Source organism: Ornithorhynchus anatinus, chromosome 16 (assembly GCF_004115215.2).
Source record: "Ornithorhynchus anatinus isolate Pmale09 chromosome 16, mOrnAna1.pri.v4, whole genome shotgun sequence".
Taxonomy (NCBI): Eukaryota; Metazoa; Chordata; class Mammalia; order Monotremata; family Ornithorhynchidae; genus Ornithorhynchus; species Ornithorhynchus anatinus.
In genome coordinates, this window is record NC_041743.1 from 26,192,021 (window position 1) to 26,205,688 (window position 13,668).

Below are 13,668 nucleotides of genomic sequence, written 5' to 3' on the forward strand. Positions count from 1 at the left end.
CTGTCTTTTTGGGTACTTGGTGCAAAAAATGGTAATAATAGTATTGGGTGCTTATTACATGCAGGGCACTGTACTGAGCTATGGGAAAAAGTATACAGGTGGGCATTAGCTAAGGACCCAGTCCCTCAAGAAGTTCATAATCTATGACTATAGGTGTGGGAGGCAGGGGGAAGAAAGACCGGAGACGGACACATCGAGACCAGTGAAATAATAAAATATTTTTAAAAAGCTTAAGTGACAAGGACAAATACACAACACACACTCACAAAAAAAAATCAGAAGAGAGCCCTGGCTAGAGGACCAGAATTTCTCCTAGTGATTCAGAGTTCACAGCAATGGCTACCACAGCCACTAGCTTTCTCCAGGCTATATGAAGCCTCATACTGCAGCTGTCCATTCATTCATTCAATAGTATTTATTGAGCGCTTACTATGTGCAGAGCACTGTACTAAGCGCTTGGAATGTACAAATCGGTAACAGATAGAGACGGTCCCTGCCCTTTGACGGGCTTACGGTCTAATCGGGGGAGACGGACAGACAAGAACGATAGCAATAAATAGAATCAAGGGGATGAACATCTCATTAAAACAATAGCAAATAAATAGAATTAAGGCGATGTACATTTCATTAACAAAATAAATAGGGTAATGACAGTGACGATCTCATTCCCACTACGGTGGGGTGGAGAGAAATTTAATATGGAGTCTCCTCGATGCTGAGGATGAATGCAATAAAGGATTATCTAATGATGGAATAATGAAAAACACTTTGGGAAACACCTGGTTTCTATAGCCACCTCATAGCCAACTTCTCTTTGAAGTGGATTCCAAAATCTCCCCAAGGATCATCTTGATTTAAGAGTCTCCTTTGCCTAGCTTCTGTAGATAGTACATTTCCCACAAATTTTCAGATAGATTCTATCCAAGCCAACTTGCCTAGCCTAGTCAACTCACAGCTCACCTAATAGGATATTTGAATCTTGTGGGAAAAGCAAAAGGGAAATCATCAGAACACCCTCGCTTCTCTCCCCTTCTTTGCTCATCTGACCATCTGCTCTTTGTGGGCAGGGAATGTGTCTACCAACTCTGTTATATTGGTATATTGTATTCTCCCAAGTGCTTAGTAAGGCGTTCTGCATGCAGTAAGTGCTCAATAAATACAACTGATCAATTGATTGATATGAGATGATAACTGCATTTACTAGTTCTGAAGACGGATGAGTGGAAATAGGCTTTGAGGAAAATGCAGGTAAGTGCTCAATAAATACAACTGATCAATTGATTGATATGAGATGATAACTGCATTTACTAGTTCTGAAGATGGACGAGTGGAAATAGGCTTTGAGGAAAATGCGGGTAAGCCCTGGGGAAAACTTAGGGTTCCCAGTGTTGGGCTTTTGTGCCTGAAGCAAGAAGCACAATGCAAACGCACCACGGAAATGGAGTTCCATGATTTCCTTTTTATTGAATGGCCACAGTATTTGGAGCGTGAGTGGGCAGAATATGGAGCGATGGGGTAAATCCCACCCTGTCTTCTAGGAAGACAATCATTCCGCTTTTTAAACTTTTTTTTCCCCCCCAACACTCTTATCCGTCTGTTTTTCGGGTGTGGCGGGGGGAATCCTCTGAGACTGGAGAGACAGGGGTGATGGTGTAGATGCCTTCTCCCTGTACTATGCCCTGCCCATCGCAGGAAAGAAAGGAAAAGGGTCCTTGGAGGGGCCCCTGCTCTCCTCCCGAAATCAAGACTGACCCCTGATTTTGCCTGGTCATTTCTGTCGCCTCGGTATAGGGACAGTTTCAGAAAGGCCACCCTCCCCCCCCCCCCGCCGAACCCCGTCCCCAGGGGCCGCGGGTACCAAGATCCGGCCGCTAGAGGGCAGCTCTTAAACCCGTGGGAATTGTGGTAGGTGTCATTGCCCGTCTATTATTACGATTATTAATAATAATAGTTTACAACCATCATTTGTAATTATTAACAACAATAAATAATAAAATAAACAATAAGTGAATAAGAAGGGATTGTTTGTAATAAACAATTCTTTATCATTATAATTAATAATAACAATCGTATTTATTGAGCGCTTACTGTGAGCCAAGCACTGTACTAAACGCTTGTGAGAGTACAGTAGGACATCAAACACTTTCCCTGCCCACCACGAGCTCACACCGCAGTTCAGTTGAGAATTAGAATTAGAAATCAGGCGGGGTGGGGAATGGGGGAGAAACGGGACTGGCCGGGACGAGAAGAAGGTAAAGGGATGGAATCTCCTGAATCGCCCCGGGAAAAACAAAGACTGAAGAGAGGGGCCGGAGACCAGAGCGATTTGAGGAGTCCCTCAAAAAGCTACTTCCCGAGCATCTTCCAAACCCTGGGAAATCCTGCATCTTCCAAATCCTGCCGAGGTCGATTTTGTTCAGGCACACCCCAATTTGGGATGAGGAATATTCTGGGAGACGAGGGGGGGAGGGAGATGTCGGAGGAGGGACGGTGTTATTACCCTAATTAAGATTTAGCATACTGAGCTCTTTAATTATAATAAGATGAATTACCGTGCTGGAAAGGGCCTGCTGAAATCAATTTCCCGGGAAACAATAACCTCAGGAGACAGGAGAAGGAGCCGCAGCCCACGTTTTCTGTCGGAGTCTCTGTGTCTCTGTGTGTCTCTGTCCGTCTCTTTTCCTCACTCTCTGTCTCTCTCAGCCTCCGACCCTCTTTGCTCGGTTCTTCTGTCTCTCTCTCTCGTGTGTGTGTGTGTGTGTGTGTGTGTAGATTGGGTGCAAATTCAAGGTGGGGAAACCAGTAAGAATGATTTAACCGATCTTTAAAACGACCACCCTCCCTATCTGCAGCTCCCCTGAACAAATCGGGCCCTTCATTTCGAAAATCCCCCACATGCCGCCCTGCATGGGCCATTAGGGTTGGGGAACTCCGGGTTTACGGTGGTAATAATAATAACGGTATTTGTTAAGCCCTTACTATGTGCCAAGCACTGTTCTAAGCACTGGGGTAGACACAAGGTAATCAGGTTGTCCCACGTGGGGCTCACAGTCTTAATCCCCATTTTCCAGATGAGGGAACCGAAGCGCGGAGAAGTTGTGACATGCCCAAGGTCCCGCAGCACACAAGTGGCAGAGGTGGGATTTGAACACACATCCTCTGACTCACAAACCCGTGCTCATTCCACTACGCCACACTGCTGAGTCGGGTTTAAATCACCTTCTCCAGTTTTTCAGAAGTGTGCGGAAGACAACCACACAAACACACACTCACATACACCCCATTCCCGTCTTCTCCACTCCCGCCCCTCCTCACATAGAAAGTGGTGAATCCAGTAACTTCATAATTCCCAAATAGTGAGTTTCAAAGGATGTGTTTTAGGCGAAATGGAGCTGATGAGCTGAATGTATACGAGTGGGCCATACGCACCTTCAGAGGGACACCACGCACACACACATTTTTTTTTTTTCCTGTTTTTGTCTCACATCAAATGATGTCGCCTCTAGCAAAGGATATGTGATATGAGAGAGGTCGGAACCCCGTTTAGTTTCGTGATTCCTTTAAGGGAAAAACAACAAAAAAACCCCAATCTAAGCGGGATCTTTGTGGGGGTGCGTCCCCCCTCCCAACTCCCTCACGTATTGCTCATCTCGGTGGTCAAGTTCAGAGGCAGGGCTGGGGCCTCCTGGAATGGAGCTTTGGGGGCGGGGCGGAGGGAGAGGGATGCTGCGTTGGTGGGGAGAGAAAGCTGTGGGCAGATTCACCACTCACATCTTGCACCCTCAGAGTTAGGTTTCATCCAGTCGTGGTGAAAGCACCAATCTCCTTCCGTCTGCATCACACACACCACACACACACACACTCTCTCTCTCTCTCTCCCTTTCCAACCTCACTCCATCCCCAGTCCCTGGAATCGTGTGGAAAAATTCTCAGCAAAACCTTCCCCCTCCTCGGCTTCCCTCCCCCTACTTTTCCCCCCTTCTCCTTCCCCTCCGCAGCCCCGAAACTCTTTGTGACTGAGGCTAGTGGAACATATAGAGCCCCCCGCCCTCCCCCTTCCCCTCCCTCCCAAGAACCTCTGCCAGACCGCCACACTCAGAGAATTGTTTGTTAATAGTCCAATTAGATAATTGCCATCTTTCACTCTTTTTGCTCTGCATTTCCCATAAAGGATTGAATAAGGAGAGCAGCATGAAGAGGGCTTCTGCCCCGACAAGGTGACAAGAAGGACTGGAGCATGCTCTTTGCACAAGGCCATGTGCTTGAATTGAATCATTGTAGCCTAATCAATGGTCTTATTGGATTACTGGCTGTTGCTGTTCTCAAAGATATTGTAGCAGAGACAATGAAATAGCTTGGGTAAAACTTTTTTTGAAGCAGAACACGCAGTTGAGACTCTCTCTTTCTTTCTCTCCCCGGACTATATCTGAATACAAAGCTGGCTTTTCAATGAACGGGCTCAGGGCTGCTGGAGGTGCGGGAATAATAAAAAAAAAATCATGTAACTGGAATTAAATAATTAGAAAGAGAGAGAAAGAGAGAGAGAGGGAGAGAGAGGGAGAGGTGGGAGTTTAAGATGGCTGTCAGCATGGAGGTGTGTTGAGAAGGAGTTCTCCGGGGCAAAAATTGCTATTTGGAGGGGAAGAACCCTCTTCAGGAAAACTTTTGCTTTTTCTTCTGTTTCCTTTTTTTTTTTTCCTTTTTCCTAGAAAGAACGCTTACTCCTGCTACAGGTCCTCCCCCCTTCCTCTCCCCTCCTCCCCCCACCCCCCCCGCGCCCAAAGCAGCTTTATTCAGCTGCCGTTTGGCGAGTCTGGAGAAAACCCCTTTAGGCAGTATATAATCTGGAGGGGTCAAAGGCAAACTGAAGAAAGTTAATAATGGCAGCTAATGGTGCTAACAATTCAGGATGAATCTTGTCAAAAGTTTTTCTGGAAGTCTCGCTCTCTGATTGTGTGTTTCCTGAAAGCAAGACCAATCATTTCGGTTTATTCACTGGCTAAACTCTACTTGATTGGGGACGAGCGCAGAAACCATCCATTACGATCTGATATATTATCCAAACAATTTAGTGTATTCATGAGGTAACCTAAACGTGGGAGCTGTGAAATTACCCGTAATCAATTGAAACGGCGAGTGTGCGTCCCTCTGGGTGCCTAACCACTCCGTGTCTCTGTAATAAGGCAGACATGAAATCATTTTAGAGTTGCACTGTGGCAGTACCTGCTCGTTGGGGCTCAGGAGGCTGGACGGTCGCGTTTGGACGCCGGGCTTCATGAATCAGACTGGACCAGACCAGTCACCAACCTGCCTCGCCAGAGCGCTGCCCCGGCCCCCGCCGCGGTGACCACACCATTCCGTCGCCTCTCGACCTCGGTCTCCCCCTCCACCCCCGCGTTTCGTTGGGGGTCGCGTGCGTGCCCGTGTCTCTTCTTTTTTTTTTAAAAAAAAATTATTATTATTGTTATTATTTTTCCTTTTTTTTTTTTTTGCCTTACATGTTTGGAAAATCAGACAAAATGGACGTTAGGTGCCAAACGGACGCTGAGGCTCCTCGGATCCCCAAGAACGGACACAAGGAAGGCAAGGAAAGCAAAGGGTCGGAAGGGAGCCTGGCGGCGGCTTTCCTCAAGGACCCTCCGGCCACTTTCCCGGCCTCGGGAGCCGCCGAGGACTGTAGCAAAAGTAGAGCGAGTCCCGCCGACCCGGACTACTGCAGGAGGATCCTGGTTCGAGGTAGGGCGGGCCGGGGGCGAGGTGGGGTCCGCCTTCCGTCCTCCCTCCGCCGGCTGCTCCCCGAGGGGCTTGGAAGGGCCCTCCGCCCTCCCTCCCACCCACCCCCAGCTCGCCCTCCCGGGGCCCGGCCGGTCCCCCCGGCCGGTCCTTCTGGTCGGTCCTTCTGACCGGTCCTTCTGGCCGGTCCCGCCGGTCGGCGGGGCAGGGGCTGGGGAGAGGCCGGGGCCCCGGAGGAGACTTGGGGAAGACTTTTTCCGGGCTCTCTCGGGCCGGAGGCGATTGTCCACCTCCCCGGCTTCTAACGAAGCCCGGCCCCGGCCCCCTCTGGCCGGTCGGGCCAGCTCGCCCACGGGCCTGCCCCGGCAACCGGGGGATGGGGCCACCGGGATCTTTCCCCCCCAAGATCCGCTGTCCGGGGGGGGGAAGAGGGGAGAGGGGCCACTGGCCCAACCCGGGGGGGGGGGGGGAGCCCAGAGCCGGCAGGGCTAGCGGAACCAAGAGACAGAGGAGAAGAGCCGGAGGAAATGGAAGTATTAGTCAGATTTTTTTCTCTCTCCCTTTCTCTCTCCCTCCCCTCTGTCTCTCGGTCTCGCTATCGGTCTGTCTCTCGGCCTCTCGCTCTCTCCCCGTCTCTCTCTTTTGGTTTTCGTTGTTGTTTTTTTTTTCTTTCGTTTTTTGCAACTGGGCCCGGGCAGGCCCAGGGAGGCGAGTGGGGCTCGGGCGGTCTGTCCCTGTCCCTCCCTCGCTCTCCCCCCGCCCCCGGGGACAGGCTCAGAGAAGGGAAAAGCGGTCTGGGGGAGAGAAAGAGGGAAGTTGGGCCGTCGCTGGGCGGTGGGGGGTTGGGCTTCTAGTCGGGCCCCCGAGGCAGCGCTCCACCGGGGAATTTAAAACGGTTTTTATTCTGGAGGAAAACGCCCAAGGCGCTCTGCAGCCCGTGCCGTTTTCCCCGTGCCCGGGGGACTGGGTCCCCCGTGCCAGGGGGTCGGGGCGGGGAGGGGGGGACTGACCCGGGAGGGACCCCGGCCTCGAACCTCCCCGCCCCTCCGGCCCCTCTCCAAGCGGACTCCCTACCCCCGACCCGGGCAAGCCCCGGCGAAGGGAGGACCCCGGGATTGTCAGGAAATTAGCCTCTGGCCGCGCCTGGTAAATAGTAATTACCCCCGGGGCGGCAGCCTGACCCTGGAGGGGCCGGGGATGGGAATGGGGCTGGACCCGGGGGATGGGGACCAAGACGGGGTGCGGGGCCGGGGAGCCCGGGTGGCGGGACACCGGTGTGGACACTCTGCTCCCGGGCGCCCTGGCCTTTCCAAGGAGCGACTGGGCGTGTTCCCAGCCCGGGACCTTCCTCGCCCTCTTCCCTCCCTTTCCCCCAGCACCCCCGGGATGGCTACGGACGGGGGATGGCCTCTCCCTCTTTCTTCCTCTCTCCTCTTCTCCCGGGCCGCGCACAAAGCAAGGTTCAGCCCCGCCGCCAAGGGCCGGGGAGATGAGGGCCGAGGGCGGCCAACCCCAGGACTGGGCTGCAGCAGATCGAGGCCTGGGGGAGACCCCCTCTGCCCAGCCCTCCCGGTGGGGCTGGCCCTGGGTGGCAAGACCAGAGGCCGGTGGGCTGTACAGGGAGAGAAGGAGAGTGGCCGGGCCCGGTTAAATCCTGACCGTCCACCTCTCTCTCCCTTCTTCTGTCTCTCTCCGTCTCTCTCTTTCCCTCTCTCTGTCTCTCCTCCCCAGATGCCAAAGGCTCCATCCGAGAAATCATCCTCCCCAAGGGGCTGGACCTAGACCGGCCCAAGCGGACCCGGACCTCGTTCACGGCGGAGCAGCTGTACCGGCTGGAGATGGAGTTCCAGCGGTGTCAGTACGTGGTGGGCCGGGAGCGCACCGAGCTGGCCCGCCAGCTGAACCTCTCCGAGACCCAGGTAGTCATTCGTGCATGCACGCACGCGTTCGTACCTGCACTCCCCCGCATTTATTGAGCGCTTACTGTGTGCGGAGCGCTGTACTAAGCGCTTAGTACAGCCTCTTGGCTAAGGCTCGATCCTCTGCCGGCAGGGAAGGGAGCCATTCATTCATTCAATAGTATTTATTGAGCGCTTACTCTGTGCAGAGCACTGTACTAAGCGCTTGGAATGAACAAGTCGGCAACTTGGCCGCGCCCCCCGCCCCGATCCCTGGATCCAGTCCAGAAAGAAGCCCCCTTCCTTCCCTCTGCTAGGGGGTGGGGATCAGGACACAGGGGCCTTGGGAGGGCCTGCATCCCGGCCGCCAAGTGAAGCATCTTCCCACCGAGGCCTCCAGGGTCTCAGGATCCGGTCTCCGGAGCTGTCACCCCACCCCAACGCCTTCCCAGAGCCAGAGCCCGGCGGGGTCGGGCCGTCCCTCTCCAGACAGTCATCTTTCCTCACACCCAAGGGCAGGGACCCTCAGGTCCAAGGGTGAACCTGGGGTGGCCGAGATGGCCTTGGCTAGTGCGAAGCCTTTTGGGGGAGACGGGCCTGGGGAGATGTGACCTACCAATCAACTCCAGAGCTTCCACTCGCTCCTCCTCCCCGGGCCAAGAGTTTATGGCAAAAATCATCCTCCCCACGGGGCTGCCAACTCTGTGCTCTCCCCAGCGCTTAGTCCAGTACTCCTCACATAGTAAGCGCTCAATAAATATCACTGATTGAATGACTGATTGAGCCCTGAGAGGCTGCGGCCGTCCAGGGTCGGCAGATAGCTCTGTCGCCTTGGGGTTCCTGGGCCTGGAGTGGCGTGTTCGGGCCCTTGTTTGGGAGGGAAGGAGGTTATGGACCTTGTTTTATGATGATGATTTTTTGGCAGGAAATGATGGAGAGGGCGGATTGTCCCGAGCAGGGCGAGGCGGTGAGGCCCGGGGATGGGGAGGTGGGTAGAGGACAGGTGGGGTCCGCTCTCCCGCCTCTTTCCGGGACGCTGCTCTCTCAGAAACGCGGTCCGAGTTCGGCTGGACGCGGAACCGAGGGGAAGGCCCCAGGCCGGAAAATCCGGGCAGGGCGGGACGCACCGCCCTTTAACCCCCTATATAAAGCTGTCCTGGGGGGAGGGGGGCGGAAGGAGGGCTGCCTCTTTTATACACACACACACACACACACACGCCCCTGGCTCCTGGCGGTGGGCCCCGGATTCAGAACAGCCCTGGCCCCCCACTTTGGCGATTCTAGAGGCAGAAGGGGTAGAGGGAGAGGAGGGCCTGAAGGTTTCTTATGCCCACCCCCAAAAGGTTCCTGGTTCCCCGACTCCTTCAAATCAATTCGGCCCCGAATGTGCCAGCCACATCCTCCGGCTCCTCGGGCCTCCGCCCTCAGCCCCAGATATTTTAGGGGTCTCTCGCCCTTCAGGGGCCGGCGGGGCAGGGGGCCGGAACGGCCCCCGGGGCCTGGGCCTTGATCGCCCTTCAGAAGCTTGAAATCTGAGGGTTTGCGCTTGAGAAGAGAGGAGGGGGAAGAGAGGGATGCTGAAACCCGGGTGGAACTCAACTTAATGTTTATGGTTTTTTTTTTAAAAAAAAAAAAATTGCCACCGTTGTTACTGTTGCTGTTTTACCACTGTTGTGACTGTTGCTTTTGCTGTTGTTTCTTTCGGGGTCGATCAATCCGATCCCGGCCCCTCCCGATCAGTGCCAGCAGACGGGGTGACCGTGCCCCAGATCCTAACCTGTCCTTCCCTCCTCGTCGTCGTCCTCCTCCTCCGTCCTCCTCGGTCATTCGTTCATTCGGTCGCATTTATTGAGCGCCTGCGGTGTGCGGGGCCCCGAACCGAGCTCTTGGACCCCCTCTGCGCCCTCCTCGGGCCCCCGTCCCACCCCCCGCCTCCGCCCCCAGGCCGGGGGGGGGGGGGGTCCCGGGGGTCCCGGGGGTCCCGGGCCTGCCCTCTGACGTCTCTCTCTCTGTCTGTCTCCGTGTCTCTGCCTCCGTCCGCGTCTCGGTGGCTCCCGCGGGCCGCGCAGGTCAAGGTCTGGTTCCAGAACCGTCGGACCAAGCAGAAGAAGGACCAGGGCAAGGATTCGGAGCTGCGGTCGGTGGTGTCGGAGACGGCGGCCACCTGCAGCGTGCTCCGGCTCCTGGAGCAGGGCCGGCTCCTGTCCCCGCCCGGCCTGCCCGGGCTCCTGCCCCCCTGCGCGGCGGGGGCCCTGGGCTCGGCCCTGCGCGGGCCCGGCCTGGGCCCGATGGGCGGCAGCCCCGGGACCCCGGGCTCCAGTACGGCGGGCGGGTCCCCGCACCCCCCGGCGGGGAGCGGCGCGGCGGGGCCCCCGCAGGCCTCCGGACTCCAGGCCGCCCCGCCCGCCGGCCACGGCCTCTTCGCCCTGCCGGTGCCCTCGCTCCTCGGCTCCGTCGCCAGCCGCCTGTCCTCCAACCCCCTGTCCGTGGCCGGCTCCCTGGCGGGCAACCTGCAGGAACTGTCCGCTAGGTACCTCAGCTCTTCGGCCTTCGAGCCTTACTCCAGGACCAACCCGAAAGAAGGGGCGGAGAAAAAAGCGCTGGACTGATCTCAAGTATCCCCGTCTATTTATATTGATAGTATCTATTGTGGCTCTATTTATGGGATCATACACGTTAGTAGCTCCCAAATCCCCTCCCCACCCCCCCGGATTTCCCCTCCCCCGCCGAACCGTGCTTGAGCTGGCTTCTCTCTCACCTGGCCACCCCTCTCTCTGTCCCTTTGGGAAAAGTTAGTTTAATTCCTTTTTTTTTTTTTTTCCGTTTTCCGACGTTGAGACTGAATTCAGGAGGGACCCAGGAGAGACACCCGACTGACAGACAGACTCTCTCTCTCTCTCTCTCACACGCACACACAAACCCCAACGGAAATCAAAGTAGAGCAAAGAACAACTAGGACTATCGATCAAGATTGTGACCGCGGTAGCAGCAAGCCCGAGGGTCCCTCGAAAAGCCACAGGGAGGCGTCCTGGGGGTGAGGGTTGGAGTGCAGGAGGAGAATCGACTTGGGCCAATGGATTCTAAACTCAGCCTATCCCAACGAAGCGGTTTTCCATCTTATTTCCAGGACTTCTTTATCCCAGCAGCACAGATTCCCCGCAACGTGCCACCGTCCGCCCCATGCAATCGCTGCCCTCTTTTCCCAGGATACCTGACAGCAGAGCAGTGTAAGCTCGCAGAAGCAAGCCCCCGCCGCCCAGGAGAGAAATGTAATATCCCAGAAATAATCCGGTCCCGGGAATGCGTCGGGACCCGAAACGGGTTGGGAGAGCCCGGAGCCGCGGCCGGAACGCATGGTGCGGGCTTGAGGCTCGGAGCTCCACCTTAACAGATGAGATGGGGAGAAAAGGAGAACAGGCTCCCGCCGTGTTGCAGTCGACTCATTCCCCAAATCAGCCCTCCGGGCCTTCGCTCCTCTTAACAGGGAAAAGCCCCTTTCCTAGAGCTAGAAAGTTCACTCGGGGAGAGCCCGAACGCGCGGTCTCCATCCTAGGGAACTGGAGAAATAGTGCATATTTTTCGATTCGATTCTGGGGCGGGGGCACCCCAGATTCGGCCCATTCGGCCGACTGCCTGAGGTCTGCGGGCTGATGCAGAAACGGTGGAAACGGGTTGGAATTCAAAGCTCCCTTTTTCGTCCCGCGAACCCCCAGTCGAGGAAGCAGGGCTCTCCCCGATCTTGCTGTCTCCCCGGGCCTCTGTGATCATTCTTTCCGCCTCGCCCCTTGTTCCTGATTTTAACGTGACACCCCCACCCCGAGATTCTGAAATGCCGGTACTGTACCTGGGATGGTCCCGAGTTATCACTGAACCTGGACTTGGGAGAGAGAGAGAGTCTCTTTCCACTTTCCCCAAACTGTTTACAGACTGTATAAACAAACCCCCTTCCCCTTCATTCTTAATCAAAACAAGCCAACACAGCGTGCGTTGCCGTATTGTCTAGAATGTGTTAGCATATACCATCGGGAGGGAGCCCAGGGCATTTCAAATGAAAAAAAAATCGTCATTTATTGTAAATTATTTCCGTCGGAAGTTTTTAGGCAACTAGCGGTGAAAATGATGAATGATCCGAACGCGAATAGTGACCCAAGTACTTGCTACTAACTTTGTTCTGAATGTTTTGGATATTGGATGTTTTGTATTTATGTGGTGAGAGTGAAATATACTTATATATCTATATCTATATCTATATCTATGACAGATTAAGGTGTCTTATATTTCGCTTTATATTAAAAAAAACCCCAACAGCAACTGTCAACCAAATTATTATCCACCGAATGGATCTGTACAATGCAAACTGTCACAACGTTAGCGGATGTTCTGAAGTATATATTCCCTTCTCCGCAGCACCATCCTGTTTCGTATTTGGGAATTATTTCCATTCACGATTAAACAGGCTGAGCAGAGCCGAGGCGAAGATGCTCTAGGGCAAGGGTTTGTTTAGTGATTGGTTCCAGAAACCGGGTTGCAGAATTCCAGGGTTCCCGGGGGGGTGTAACTAGGATTTTCTGGAAAAAGGGAGAGCAGAGAGGGAGGGAGGAGAAGGAGGGTATAATTAGGTATTCGTTTCTCTCCAAGCATCCCTTCTACCCCCCCTGATTCTGCTTTTTTTTCCTCGCCCCCGGGGAAACTGGACGCGTTACAGGTTGCCTCTGCCCCACCCAGACACCCCTGATCTGGGAAAGATTTCGGGATGCGCCCGTGACCCCTCCAAGGATCCCGGTCCATGGGGGGTCCCCGATACGCTTCCCAACTCTACCCTCCTCACCCCCAACCCCGAAGCTCCAGCAGCGGTACAGACGGGAGATGGAGACCCTGGATTCAAAAAGGATAAGGCCAAGGCCCCGGGATGGGGCGGGGGGAGAGGCGTCCGACTGCCCAGACGGGCAACTCCGCTCCTACTGTTCCCTCTGATTTTTCTGGATGGTTCCTGTCCTAAAACATGATTCCGAAATAAGGCGGTGGGTACTAGGCTGATCCTGTGCCTGGACGTTATGGGTTTTTTTCCTTTTTTTATCTATTTTTTGAGGGGTGGGGATTGTTTGTAGCACCTGAATTATAAATCACTTGTTCCGCATTTGAGTATGGCCACTCAGCAGCGACAGAGATATTCGGATCAGGTGGATTACGCCTTGCTTCCTCTTTTTTTTTCCCTCCCCTTCCCCTCCCCAAATGCTTCTCACCATCTCCTCGCTTTTACTTCTTCCTGTAGCTCTCTCTCTTTTCCTCCTCCACTTTCTTTCCTCTTCTTTCTCTTTCTTTTCGTCCCCCTCCCTTTTTCTATGTCACTCTTTTTGTTTATTTCTTTCTGTTTTCGTGCCTCTCTCTTCTCTAGCAAAGAGGATGGAGTGGGGAATTCACGGCCCTGTCCCCATCTTGGTCTGGGGAGGGGGAGAAGAAAAGGGGGGAAGGGGAGGGAAAGCCAGGGAAAAGGAGGACGGGGGCGAGGTGAGTGTCCACTTAACAAAAGCAAATCCAAATTCAAAGGCCCAGGGAACTATCCACCCACCAGCCCGGCTCCCTCCCTTAAGGAAGGGAGCGAACCACTTCTCCCTTTCAGTCCCCAACCTCCTCCTTCCTCTTGGACTTGTTGCTGGCCTCTGAGCTAGGGGGACTTCTGCCTCTCCTATCCGGCCCACCCGATTTACCCCCAACTTCCCCCGACAGGGACACCCCACACTCCCCTAACGGACCCCTTCCTCTCCCTGGGGAACTACCGGGAACCCTTTCTCCTATACTGAGAGTGAATGATTGCAAGGAAAGAGACTAGCAATTTTAATTAAAAATAAATAGCGGCCGTTAATTTAATTTCAGTGATGGTCCTCGGTTCGTTCCCTCCCCTTGAAAAGCCCCGAGAAACCAACATTTCCAGCGATTCTCCTCGGCTCTCTGAGGTCCCTGACCCTCGTCTCGAACCCGTGGACTTGCCGGGGAAGCGAAGAGACATTCTCCCTCCCGGCTGGGTTTCTGCTCTCAC

The 13,668-nt window shown here is 54.5% G+C and overlaps 1 protein-coding gene across 1 annotated transcript; it reads left to right on the plus strand.

Annotated features, from left to right (window-relative positions):
• The first annotated feature begins 5,498 nt into the window (after window positions 1–5,498).
• VAX1 (ventral anterior homeobox 1) lies at window positions 5,499–11,925 on the plus strand. The gene is made up of 3 exons (XM_029081149.1): window positions 5,499–5,736; window positions 7,465–7,652; window positions 9,701–11,925. The coding sequence occupies exons 1-3, from the start codon at window positions 5,499–5,501 to the stop codon at window positions 10,238–10,240; spliced, it is 966 nt and encodes a 321-aa protein (XP_028936982.1). The 3' UTR covers window positions 10,241–11,925.
• Window positions 11,926–13,668: the final 1,743 nt, after the last annotated feature.